Here is a 14700-nt window from a genome sequence, read left to right on the forward strand (position 1 = left end):
TACTCTGCATAGGGTGTGTAATATTGACAAAAATCCCATATCAATATTTTTTGAAAATTTTGCTAATTATCTGTTTATTTATTTATTATTTTTATTAAATTACAAGAGAGGCCATGTAGGCCAAGCTAATAAATAAAATATGAAGGTGGCTGCCTCAATTTTCTAAGCAGGAAAAACTGATATCATCATATGAAATGATACATATATTCATAGAGGATAACAAATTTTAATTAATAAATTTAGGATGCATTTAGCCACGTATTCTATTTCTCTCCTCCTTGTAAGAGATGTAGCCTAATACTATACCTATATAAATGACCTGTCACATGAAAAGGCAAATCCACAAAGAATAATTAAAGTCACATCAATTTTTAAAAATGTATTTAAATAAATTTACACACTTTTTAAGGTCTCACATAAACCCTGTAAACACTAGCACTGACTAGAGTGGCAGCGATCAGTTCTAGTGCCACACACATCCAATGGAAATCTGGGTATCAGATAATTTGTTCTTTTTTTGCTTATTTAAGTACAACGTTTAAAATAACACCACAAACAAATTTTATTTCAAATTTAATTCAAGCACTTTTAAAAAAACTGTGTTTGTTTCAAGTACTTTGTAAGCCTTTAATTTGTGTGTGTGAAATTCAAGAACTTTTAAGGAGTGTGGGAACCATGCAGACAGCCCGTGTGAATATAGCTCGAGTTTGTTCAGGTTAGAGCTAAACTGTAGCTGCAGCTACTTGTAGAACAATAAGTGCACCTTTGCTTCACTGTAAAATGAAATCACGTAAGTAAACAACTCTTTGCCAAATTTAATGGCATGATCACATGAATTTAAAACGTACTGATTCAAACTGAGGACAGCAACAAATAATGTTTATGCTTAGTATGTCATTAACTTGTAATGTACAATCTAATGTCAGTTCTCTACAGGTCAGCGAGAGGCTATACAATTTCAGTTGATAGATAAAATAATATAAAAAATGTAGTTTGTCTTTGTATGAATTTCAAGATGATTCCCTGGCTTGGAGATTTGCTTTAGATTATTATTATTTTTTTTTTTAATGAGCAATTTCCTCTCCACACAGTTTACACAGTATTTTTGTCCTGATATCAAATGTGAAATTGACCAAATTATTTTCTGTACTTTTTCCTCCTCATATGTTTCTATTTCATTATAGTTATATCAGACAAACACCACTACGGTGAATCAGTTACGTTTTCAAGGTGTTACTTTTCAAGTACATCTTACGCATCACACGCCAATACTGATTGATAATTCTGATTGGATATTTTCCAAAAAAATTTCCACTCACATTTTCATCTCACACAAGAAAATACACTATGTTTTTGTTATAGCTGTCATCATCATCATCATCTTCATTTTTATTATTAATCATGGGTAGAAAGTTGTTCGCCACAGATTTTCTTTTGTCTTTTTTTTGTCAACAAAATTAACACTGCAAACAAGACAAATAGAAACTGTTTTGAGCATCATATTTGAAATAGCAGTGGAACATAATTCTCATTATATCTCATAATAACTGATTATTGATTGTAATCTCTGTTAAAATTCTGGCAGTTATTCTCACTTGTATTCTCATTCTATACAAATTATGGGACTCTGCAGGAACAACATGTTATTGCTTGTAATCTCTGGAAAAGATGTATTACAGTTAATTCAGGCACCCCAAATTTAGGTCCCAAAACTTAGCTCCTAGTTTTTAGTCTTCTTGTCTAGTGGGTTATGTCTTCTCACCCCTTATGTAAAATGGTTAACTAAAACTCAGGTAAATAATGCACAAATGTAGCAAAAACAAAACATTGTTTAATTGAGAAGGTCAAAAAGAGGGTAAAATTACTGCATTGTATGATCCTTTTGTGATTTGTGTTTAATATGCAAATTTCACAGATGGAATAACAAACAGATAAGCCATTTCTGACACAGCTGAAAAATACAGTAGAGTTTGGTGAGAGGTTTAGAGCCTTACTTGGCTTCCAGAGCAAGAGCAATGATCCCTGCTGCCATTGGAGCTGATGCTGATGTTCCAGTGTGACTGTCTGTGCAACGCTGTCTCAAATCTGTAGTGATCTACCAAAAAGAGAAATATGCTTGGTGATTTAAGAGCACATGTATTGTAAATGATAAAATGAACATGATTAACATGAAATAGTAGCACTACAAAAGACTTTTCCTTTTAAAATAAGTTGAGCTGTCTTTATGGCAAGTTTGTGAAATCAAGGTTAGTTCTAACTTTGTTGTAATGATTTAATGACTTTTCACATTTTAGTTGGCTATGGATCCATATGTTTATTAGGGTCCAAGCACTGGAAGTGTAAGGATTCTAATAGAATTGACATGTTTATCAGCATATGAGCACTAGTGGAATTGCTGTTTGTTATTATTAAAGCCCAAGCACTGGTGGTTCGAAGAAGCTGATGGAATAGCTCCATTTATTATTAGGGTCTGGGCAATATTGTGCAAGGACCTTGTTCCACAGTAAATTGCATTGTTGAGTGTTAAACATGTTTTAAACACTTGAAATATATCAGCCTGTGTGGAATTAATGTATACATTACATAGGTTTCACTTCTTAAATGGATTTAATTGCATTTCTTCCAAAAATGTGTATTTGTATTGGTATATATTTATAATTACAACAAAACAATTTGTTAACAGACAACAGACCACAGTGGAATGAACCACCAGCTTATCCAGCACTTGTTTTAAACAGCACGTTTTACCCTTTCAACTGCAACCCAGTACTGGGAAACACCCATACACTTCTACATACACACACATACACTACGGCCAATTTAGTTTATTTAATTCAACAATTGTTACATTCCCGGCTCATTCCTGCAGCTCCAATCCTCACTCTTCCTCGCAATCTCTTTCCTGCAGCTCCATCACTCTCCCTCTCCAGCCACCTCTCACCACACCCGTGCACAATCACCAGAATACTAATTATACACACCTGCACCAGCAATCACCAGTCCACTATAAAGACTCACCTTTTCCAGTCGTACAACGGCTGGAATGGAAGTCAGATGGTTCACCTCACCTTCTCCCTTGTTTGCATTCTTCCGTGGATGTTTACCTTTTCCCATGGATGTTTCTCCTAACCCAGGGAGTTTCAAACTTTTATGACACACGCCCCCGCATGTGAAGTGCGTAGAATTAATTACATTGAAACATAAATACCTTAACTGATCCAGTATGATGGCTGAGCATGTTTCTGTGAGGACAACATGCTATTCTGTGGTTGGATTCCTGACACGACTAACCGTGAATCATCTTCCACTGTCAATAAGAATGAGCCATAGCATACTTGCTTTTGATATACATACAGACAGAAAATGCTGCTTCACAAAGCCAAGATCGCAAAGCCCTGACAGTGTGGTTGAGTCGAACATTGAGTATGGTTACATGGGCAACAATTCTTTAATAAGGTTTTAATATGGTTTAGACAATACTCTGATTAAGGGTCTAGCATGTAAACAGCGATTTTTGATTACTTTAATTCGACTAAAGTCATAACTGAACTAAACTGAAATGGATTTACATGTGGAGTATGCAGATATTAGTGGCATTATTGAGATAAACACCGCAATCAAACTATTACCGTCATGTAAGACTCTGCCGCATTTTGTGACAAGATCAACACACACACGGCTATCAGTAAAGGGCCGCATACACACACACACACACACACACACACACACACACACACACACACACACACACACACACACACACACACACACATATTACGAAATGCAGAGTTTTTTTTTTCTTTCTATTCGGCTATTCATTAAAACAACTCCCTTAAGTCCTTACTCTATATTCGCATCTATTACCCCAGTTTGTCAGGGGAGCGTGAATATGTTCATGACTGAAAGTGAAACTTGAAATGAACTGCAGTGCACCCCACAGTTTGAAAACCCCTGTCCTAACCTGTGGATGCACTGGCTGTGATTAAGGGAAGTGACATTATACTCAGATGGTTGAATGAAAATCCTTGTTTACATTGTGAACAGGTTACAAGACTGCTCTCCATCCAAGAATATCACTTACCTGATTCTCTTCTTGAACTATCCACATTGTTTTAAATAAATTGATGAAAAGAGATAACCATCCTTGTTTTTATTTTGTTACAATGACAGGATTCCAGCCCAGATAACAAACACACGCAGCTATGGAAGCTAAATGGAATCTCATTGGACCCATTTGCTAGAATGGTGCATTCCATGCGTCAGACGCTGCCTTCCACTTCCATGAGCGCAGTTACCACCCCGGTGGTCATAACCAGTATGTCCTTGGCTCGCCCCATGAGCTACTCAGGCGATCCTAATTCCTGCAATGGCTTTTCGCTGCAATATGCACTCTACATAGAGGCTAATGCTAACCAGTTTCTCAATAAGATTTCCAAAGTTGCTTTCATAATCTCCCTTCTTACAGAACAATATCTACAGTGGACTGATGCACTGTGGAATGCAAACAGTCCTATGATGGCAACTTACCAGTCTTTCTTGAGTCACTTAAAGGAGGTGTTTGCTGTACCACTCACCCCACTATCTTTACACGACGAACTGATAAACTCAAAGCAAGGTAACTCCACCATTCACATTGCAATTCTGAGCACTTGCCGCTAGCAGCGGCTGGAATCAAGTGGCCCTCTTTGCCACTTTCCGGAAAGGTTTAAACCCTCAAATTTGAAAACATGATGACAATGCCAACCTAGAAACTTTTATTGAGAAAGCCATCAGTGTGTCAAAGCACATCTCTGCCTGTTCATCATCTTAGTCTGTTTACCCTATTTTATCTACTAGAGCTCCATCACCACCACCAGACCCGGAAAAAACACATGATCACCAATGCCTACCATCTTGAGTCCGCCGAATGGCTGTGAAGCATTCGGAACAACCTCTGCCTGTACTGTGGAGAATCCAACCATCTCATCTCGGCCAGCCCAGTCCACCTGCCTAGCCCAATGGCGAGTAAAATCACATTAACTCCATCTGTGTCCCATATACCCCATATACAAGCTAATTAATCGTGATTTCTCGTATCGTCCCCATACATGTACTGGTGAATTCCGAAATGGCTGGCAACTTCACCTCTTCCTCGGCCAACATCATATACCTACAGTACATAACGAAAATTACATAGAAAAAACACTATTCAGGACTCACCATTAGGCATGGTAAAATCTCTCGCCATATCAGAGAAGTCATCATCTAGTCCCCACATCATCATCGAGAAGTATTAATCCTACTCATTCTCCCCTGAGCTAACGTGGATGTCATCCTGGGCAGACTGTGGCTCGCAGAACACCAGTCTGACATTAACTGGAGCACCTGAGACCTCAAATGATGGAGCTCCGCATGCACCACAAACGGTCACATTGCTTCCCCTGCTGTTCACACTCTGCATCGGACCACCCTTTCTGTTCACTCCACTTCAAAGGAAAACTCACCTCCCTCTTCAAATGCCTCTATCCCGTCAATCTACACCCCTTATCTCTATGTTTTGAGCAGGGAATGAGCCACACAGTTACCTCTACACTGGTCCTGAGACTGTAGTATCAACCTGCTTTCTAACTCCAAACTACCGCTTGGATTTATCCCTTATGATATTTATCCCCGTCCTGAGCTTGAGGCGATGGATGATTGCATCAATGAGGCTCTCAGTCAAGGGTTCATCAGACCATCAACCTTGCCAGCCGCATACAGCTTCTTCTTTGTTGCCAAGAAGAATGGAGGACTAAGGTCTTGTATAGATTACAGGGTCCTGAATGCAGCCACAGTCAAATTCGCCCACCCATTGCCTCTGGTTCCAGCTGTTTTGGAGAAGCTGTCACATCCTCGGCTCGCTCCTGCTGCTCCAATCATAACTTTTTCACTCACCATCTCATTCCTGCAGCTCCAATCCTCACTCTCCCTCTCCAGCCACCTCTCACCCCACCCATGCACAATCACCAGAATACTATTTATACACACCTGCACCAGAAATCACCAGTCCCCTATAAAGACTCTGTATGACCTTTTCCAGTCATACAACGGAATCAAAGTCAGACGGTTCACCTTACCTTCTCCCTTGCTCGCATTCTTCCGTGGATGTTTACCTTCTCCTGTGGACGTTTCACCTAAACTGTGGATGCACAGGCTGTGATTAAGGGGAAGTGACTTTATATTCAGATGGCTGAATAAAGATCCTCGTTTACATTGTGAACTGGTTACAAGACTGCTCTCTATCCAAGAATATCACTTACTTGCTTCTTCTGTTGAACTATCCACATTGTTTTGAATAAATTGAAAAAAAGAGATAACCATCCTTGTCTTCATTGTGTGACCGTAACACCTATACTGCATGTCTTTGGACTGTAGGGGAAACCAGAGCACCCAGAAAAAATCCATGCCAACACAGGGGATGTGTCATCCTTTCTACACAAAAATGCCAACTGACCCAGTCAGGACTCGAACCAGCGACCTTCTTGCTGTGAGGAAAGTACCACTGAGTCCCTGTGTTGCCTCAGTTAAGTTCATTGTCTATATATTTTTGTTGGAAAAAAATATATTTTTGGAACGAATTTCATTTGGTATAACTTGTATCTTAATTTATGTATTTTTTGTTGCTCAGTTATCTACAAAATAAACAAGAAGAATGAATAACATTTGAAGTGATGTTCAAAACAAGGTCAGCTTGCATGCTTTACAAACTTGCTAAATAAAATATTAATATAATAAATATTACAGTGATATAATCACAGTTTCAGTGCAGCTTATATTGACCTATATCACCTATATATTTTCACTGTTAATGACAAAATCATCTATTCCATCAGTTTAAATTTTATTGGTTTAAATCAACTACTTTGACTACAATAAACCAGGCTTTACAAACTATTCGCAACGCTGACAATATTTCCCTAAGAAGAATAAACTTGGTAGGATAAGAGAACAGAAACGCATTGTGAGAACAATTTTACAGACCAGCGCACTTCGGTCAGCACAACTAAAGTAAGAATGACACACTTGATGCATCACTGACACACAGCAGTGCACAGCTCTCCTGTATCTGCATACATTTCTAAAACTTGGCATCACAAATGGAAGAAATCAGTGCATTGAGGCTCAGTGAAATGTATCGTTGAGCCTTTACTAAAGTTTAGGCTTACTTTGTGTGTGAAGAGTAGGTAAGAGCAGGTAATAAACCCCTCCACTCCAAATGGCGTGCAGTTCGCTTTGTGAATGCATGGAGAACGATTGACAGGCTGAAGCGAACATGAATTTTACCACTTGAATATTTATCTGTACTTCACATTAAACTATTGAATGATTACAGCTCATTAAATGAGAAGGTTTTGGAAAGTGATTAATAGCATCTCTGCAATGGCACCACAAGTCGTTGCATAAATAGAAAATCGTAGGGGACTTACAACAGATTCCTGAGGTACTCCAGTGGCCACATGGTGAGCTTTGGATACCTCTCCTCTCCAGGCAACACCGTATGATTTGCTGGTGAGGTAAGACTCCAACCAGCAGAGTGGGGTTTTAGTGATGCCCATTGAGGGGTGCATGGGAAGTAGAATCTGGTGATTTATTGTTTCAAAAGCAGCAGACAGATTCAGTATAAGCAGAATGGATGATTTAGAAACTGCTCTGGCAATCCGCAGGGCTTTAGTGACTGAATGTAGTGCAGTCTCAGTGGAATGTCCACATTTGAAACCTGATTAGGCTACATCCAGCAGGTTATTGTGAAATAGAAATATGGACATTTAGTTAAAAACAACTGTTTCGCCAATGAAAAAAAAAGAGAAAGACTGGTCTGTAATTTACAACCAATGAGGTGTTGAGTGATGTTTTTGAGCAGGGGGGTTTTGCGCACTCGGGCATGCATAAAAAGTAGTTGGGAATGTGCTAGTGCAAGGGATGAGCAAATATGAATACTTCTTCCTCAGGAGAAGGAGTGAGGAGGAGGAGAGTGAATTCTCAGCAGGGGGTATTGCTTGATGAAGAATTGGGATAGATGTGTCGGTAAACAAATTGCTGATTTGAGTTAAAAATTAGGCCAAAAGGCCACTTGTGCAAAAAGTGAGGCCAAATCATGAGCTGATGAGGTGGGGGGGAAGGACAGAGCACAGTATTGAGCATCCTGAATAATTTGTGAGTGTCTGAAGTATTGTTAATTTTGTTAGTGTAGTATGGAGTTCCTTGGGGCCAATCACAGGCTTTTTTCTGCCCACTTTTTCAGAAACCTTGGGGCAAAGCAGGTTATCTGGGCCCAATCCCAATTCTATTTTTGTACCCCTACCCTGTCCCCTAGGCCCTTAAAACCAAGTGTGAAGAGGAAGGGCTTCAAAATGTACCCCTAAGATTTGGGACACCACTACATAACCTGTACAATGTCATTGCAATCTCTTGCTTCTTATGAGACCAGACGATCGTGACTGCTGTAGTTTTTCCAGTTGTGTTATTTTTCGGTATTTATCTTCAAGAAATCACTGAAGGCACATATCATGTTATCATAACAATCTAAAGTGGCAATAAGATTGTAACTGTACTGTGCACTTACACAGTGGCCATATTTATCTATGTAAACACACCAAACACAACATTAACATTATAGCAGACACTGTAAAAAGTTATTATAAGGATATTTGAGCGTCATCATGTGTCAGAATGTTGTTGGACTGTTTTTATTTTAGCGTTTTTTTGTCTTGCATGAAGGTAAAACACGAATGCGGTTATGAATACAATAAAACATGTGCTTGTTTGTTGTAAAAACTCGTAATAATGACAAAAAATACTAATTTGTGGATCTCCTTTTGAGTTCAGCAATACTGCCCTTGTGGCTGGTGTATTCTGGGAAATTTTCTTACTCCTTGGTTTGAAGTGTGGTCCTGAAAAATCTTTGTTCGAAGGGCTATTCACCCCTTCCCCTTAGCCCTACGCCTTCAAGCTAAAGAGAATTGGGACACCCCTTTTCCTTGACGTGAACGTGCAAACTAAGGGGTAGAATTGGGATTGGGCCTTGGTGTTTTGGGGCAGAGTTAAAGGCAAAAGGCAGTGTTTGCCTGAGCCAGGTAAGGAGGGTGTGTAGCAGCATTACCATTTGTGTACGAACGTACTGTACAAACAAAAAAAAAAGAAAAAAGAAAAAATGGAGAACAGTCTGTTCTGCTTATTTGAAGATGCCAGGGTTCAGGCATTTGGATTGAGGAGAAGGTTGGCAGATTTACCTTCTCCTTATGGATTGACAACAATGACAATATATTGCTGCTGAGTTTGGTAAGCTACAAATTCAACACAAAACAGTAAAAGTCCAGGACAACTATATAACAAATTGTGAGCACAGTGTAAAGCCATTTCAATTCACAGTGGTCACAGCGGTTCTTTAAACCAAAAAATCCTAATTTTTAATGTTATAATAAACATTACAGTCATGAAGAAACAAAAATAACAAATAAAAAATGTGTGTGTGTGTGTGTGTGTGTGTGTTATTTAATTCTATAAAATAACATTTGTTTGCTTCTGTTGTCTCCATCTTGAAAGTTTCATGATGATATGCAATAATGCACTTAGCTGGTGTGATTCTAATATGACTTTCTACTTCCCTTTGAACTGGTAGGTTGTTTGACATTTGATTTGGGGAAATACTTAAGAAAAACTTTTTTGTTCTGCACTGTGACCTGTTGGCCCTACAGTTGAATTGGCATAAATTAGGCCTCAATGAATTTTGAGCTCCAGTGCTACAGGCTTCGGTCAGCCATGGTGCTATTAGCATAATATGCCTTTTTTAAAATTTTTTTCTAAAATGTTTTTTGTCTTCAAAAACATAGTCACAGTCAATGTGGTAACTTTCATAAATGCTTAAAAACAAGTCAACTCAAGGCTAAAGATGCAAGTACAATTGTCTTGCAATGTTCTTGGTAACTTACAATTTTGCGATCATAATTTTCTCCACTGCTGTAGGTGGTGGTAAGGGTCGAGGAACACTCTTCAAGATACCAGGGCTTGCGGCCACTCTCTGCTGTGCTGCTGATGGATATTGTGTAGATGCTGTTAGTGTAACCGTCGCATGAACAGTGATCACGACTCCGGCCACCATTTCCAGATGCCCACACAAATATTGAGCCCCGTCCCTTCCTGCCCTGTGAGAAAAAGAGAAAGAGAGAGAGATAGAGAGAGATAGAGAGAGAGAGAGAGAGAGAGAGAGAAGTGAGGGGGGAGGGGGTGGTATTTCCTGTTTAATGACATTATTATTATTACTTATTTACTGACTCTGTTTACAGTTTACATGACCAGTACATACAGAAACAAGCTTAAAACCATAATTAGAAATAATAATATACATAGATGCAGGAAGCACATTTCACCAAAAACACATACACATACATTATGGGTGTGGACCTACTCTTAAATTATGATTTGGTTGAATTATAATTATCATGTAGAAGTGGGAGGGAAAAAATCTGAATGGATTTTCAAAAGTTAAAAATCGATTCTGTATTCAAATTAGATTGTGACAGCGTGGGTCTGTATGGGCACACGATAGAAAAATAAAATAATAAGCTGTATGTATGCTTCTAAATTTAACTTGAAGAAAGATGAACCAACCAAAACAATGCATGCCACAAAGCAAAATCACTTTTTGTCGAATGGCTTTTGAATTATTAAAGAATGCAAAGAGAATGGCATTAAAATGGTCTAGCGATTACCTTGACCTGAAGAGTGTTCGGTAAGTCGCAAGCTGCTTCTTTACCTACTCATCGACCCAATGACTGTGCTATAGAGTTATTCCCAAGTACATCTCTACCTAAAGGCAAACTTTATTCGCTCTCAACCCCAGAAATATATTTCTGATTCTCTAGCAGCTAAGATCAGCCATTCCTCTGCATCACCGGCAGGGGCAAGATTTTTTTTGTGGAAAAGAAAGACATCCGTCGTTGTATAGACTATTGAGGGTTGAATGCCATCACGCTGCAGAACACTTATACGTTGCTCTTGATGTCTTCTGCCTTCGAAAATCTGCATGGGGTGTCCTTTTTTAACAAATTAGATCTTTCACAACGTTTGATATTTAAGAATTACATTCTGGTGTCATCTGTTTAGGTCATTCTTCAAAGTTAGCATGTCATCAAGGGGTGAGTCTTACTTTGTTTCTAATTAAACAACGATTCTGGTGGCCAGTTATGACTCGTGACAAAGGATTTTGTATTGGTTTGCTCTGTTTCTAAGACTTTCAATAATTTAATCCTTCTGCCCAAATTACCCCTCAGCAAGAGAGAAAGCGACACCCAATAAATTACAAAACTATCTTTAAAATTCAGAGATGAACTGTCATTAATCATGTTTCTTTTGCATTCAAGGCCTCTCAACAGATGTGGTTTCTGACAGAGGGCCTTGGTTCATTTATAAATTTTGCAGATAATTTATTTAACTGTTAGTCATTTATCTGGTTTCCATCTTCAGAATAACTTTCAAACAGAGAGAGCCAATCAAGACCATGAATGTATGTTGCAATGTTAAGTGTCTTAGAATCCATTGAAAGGCGATTGCCTCCACCCACCCAGCTGGGCTAAACAGACCTTTCTTCAAGTGGGTATGCGGACCAAGACTTAAGCCAATCTCCACTGGTCTAGTAATCTAGTAATGTTCCTCTCTGCACCGCATGTAATAAACTTGCTCCCAAATATAATGGCTTGTTTAATGTCATCAAAATCACTCGTCCAGTGGCAGTCCGCCTCAAACTCTCTCCAGCGTACATGCCGTATTTCATGTTTCTAAATTAAAGGTTGTTTAAATTAAAGTCTAAATTCTACATTAAATTCGGGTTTCTGCATTGGACATATGGGATCCTTCTCTCATAGAAGATTGAAATCACCAAGCAGGCTCTTCTAGGAGCTCCAGGAGGCACTTTTATTAGAGTCTACAGTCACTGTTTATGGGTCTACATGTACTTTCTGCATGCTATGCGTTATGCCATGTATACATGTTTATGTTCCTGTCTGTGTTATGTTCTGGTTGTCTCTGAAATCTAAACCTTTAGATGATGTGCTCTTTTGGAACACATTCGTCTATGGAAGCTTAACTGCTCCACCAACACTGCACCTGGCTCTCAATCACGAACAGCACCTCCAATGCCATCACACTGAGCACCGGGGCTCCTCAGGGCTGTGTTCTCAGCCCCCTGCTGTTTACCCTTCAGACCCACGGTTGTGTAGCAATACACAGCCTGAACCACATTGTCAAATTCTTAGACAACACAACCGTGGTGGGTCTCATCATCAGGAACGAAAATGATGGACTGGTGTAAAGAAAACACCTGTCTCTGAATGTGGACAAAACAAAAGAGATGGTTGTTGACTTCAGGAGGAAACATCACTGCTCTCCGCTGAACATCAACGGCACTTCAATGGAGATCACCAAATTTCAAGGTGTTCACCTGGCGAAGAACCACAGCTGAGAAAGGTACATCTACCACACATCCTTACAACCTTCTACAGAGTAACCATCAAGAGCTTTTGCATCACTGCTTGATTTGGGAACTACAACGTATCGGATCGCAAGACAATACAGCGATAGTGAGGATGGCTGAGAAGCTCATTGGATTCACTCTTCTCTTCTGTGATGGACATTTACACCACACACTGCATCCGAAAAGCCATCAGCATTGTGGCTGATCACAGACTTACCTCACACTAACTCTTCACTCTGCTGCTGTCTGGAAAGAGATACTGAAGCATTCAGGCTCTCACATTCAGACTGTGCAACAGTTTCTTTTCATAAGCCATCAGACTTCTACACATGAAGAAACTGGACTGATACACACACACGCACAAAAATTAAAAAGATTATTGTTAAAATGACAATAAAGCCAACTTGACTTGATTTATATAAAGAGCTATTAAGTCTTCAGTTGGAATATAATTTTTTATCAACCTCACTGGAAGAGAAGTTGTTAAAAACCTGATACACATTTTATGAATTTGAGGATAAAGCAAGTAAACCTTTGGCTTTTCAATCTTGCCAAAGACAATGATAACACATTGTTGCTGCAGCCTTGTTGCTTGTGTTTGGACCTCCATCACTGTAACACTGTGTTAAAAATATATATTATATAGTAGTTTCGATTAAGGTGCCTCATTAAAGCTGAACATTGCTGTGTCACCGCACAGTTTAAAACTTCTGTAAACAGAACACAATTTTAATGAACACTTGATGTTTGCTGTCAACACCACTACAATATTTAAGGGCATTCATTAAGAGAAAAATCTGATAGAATCCTGATAGAATCTGTTGTTGTCAAGCTCTTTCCTCTTTAATAAAATATTTCCCTTGAAATCTGTAATACTTGTCCTTCATTGTCGGTAAAATAACCAGACTTTCAGCAAACCTCATGTTTCTCTGCCAGTTTGATGTTAAACTGCAGCCAGTTTTACAAATGAAAACACTCCTTCACCTGAACTCAGTGCAATTAGGATGAAGAAAATGAGAGTTCCCAAAATACAAGGATAAAATCAAAGGTCTGTGATACAACATTTACAGTACAGCATTAACTAAATCCTTATATTCCATGAAGTGAAACAAATCATCACCACACAGCTGTGTAGCAGACTGGCAGAAGCTAAAATATAGCCAAGCTATACTTCATATATCTTTTTGGAACAGATTACAGTTGGTATAATCCATATGTTAATTTTAAAGTATTTTTTATTGGTCAAAAAGAACAAATATTATTTGATGTGAAGTGCATCAAGACAAGGTCTGCTATACTTCCACAGCCAAAACACAAACTAGTTTGTTAAACAAAATTATATATTAATACATATATATAAATAAATACATATATATATAAATAAATACATATATATATATATATATATATATATATATATATATATATATATATATTAGATTAGATTCAACTTTATTGTCATTACACATGTACAAGTACAATGCAACGAAATGCAGTTTAGGTCTAACCAGCAGTGCAATAGCAGCAAGTGCAGGATACAGGAATAAGTTATAAAGTGCAGTTATAGAAAAACTATGGTGATATTTACAGATGGATGTACTATGAACATTATATACAGGTTGGATAAGATATGAGCAGACTTACAATATATGAATATATGTGCAGGTTACTATTAATTATCAGTAGTGTGCAGATAAATAAACATGATTACAAGTGTATATGTTACAATATATGAATATATGTACAGGGATAGATAAACATGATTACAAATGTATATGTAACAATGTCACCGACTCGGTCCCAGTCATTCCCCTCGCTGACCAGCAGAGGTCACCATCTCCGGACTTCTAACCATTACGTCATCCATTTCACTCTGATCCCAGCACACCTGTTCTCCATCTCACTAATGACCCACGTACCAGATATAAGCAGCTCACACACACACTTCATTGCGAAGTCTTGTTTAGCCCTGGCCAGCATTTCTGAGCGTTCTATCCTGCCTGATCTCCCGTTTACCACTTCAGCCCGTTTCTCGACTCTGCTCTGTCTTCTGCCTGCCCTTGACCAAAGCCTGCTTACACAGACTCTGATTCTCGCTGCCTGCCCCTGACTAAAGCCTGTGACACGGACTCTGAATCACGCTGCCTGCCCTTGACACAAGCCTGGTAATCACTCTGCCTCTGTTATCTGCTAATCATCGTTGAGTTGTATGT

The 14700-nt window shown here is 38.7% G+C and overlaps 1 protein-coding gene and 1 long non-coding RNA gene across 7 annotated transcripts in view; one reads left to right on the top strand and one right to left on the bottom strand.

Moving 5' to 3' along the window:
- The window catches only part of LOC147842795 (uncharacterized), a 294644-nt gene that overhangs the window by 270659 nt on the left and 9285 nt on the right, over nt 1-14700 (top strand). The window lies entirely within an intron of this gene.
- Nucleotides 1-14700, bottom strand: part of pcsk5b (proprotein convertase subtilisin/kexin type 5b) — a 238500-nt gene that overhangs the window by 105167 nt on the left and 118633 nt on the right. For all 6 annotated transcript variants that reach the window (XR_015497170.1, XM_087263488.1, XM_087263487.1 and 3 more), the window contains 2 exon segments: nt 9948-10160; nt 1995-2095 (listed from right to left, as the gene is read on the bottom strand). Coding sequence is in view for 5 of the 6 variants with exons in the window: in XM_087263488.1 (XP_087119614.1) it covers nt 1995-2095; nt 9948-10160 (314 nt within the window). In the remaining variant the exon portion in view is untranslated.

This window comes from Danio rerio, chromosome 8 (genome assembly GCF_052040795.2).
Source record: "Danio rerio strain M-AB ecotype USA chromosome 8, GRCz13ab, whole genome shotgun sequence".
Classification (NCBI taxonomy): Eukaryota; Metazoa; Chordata; class Actinopteri; order Cypriniformes; family Danionidae; genus Danio; species Danio rerio.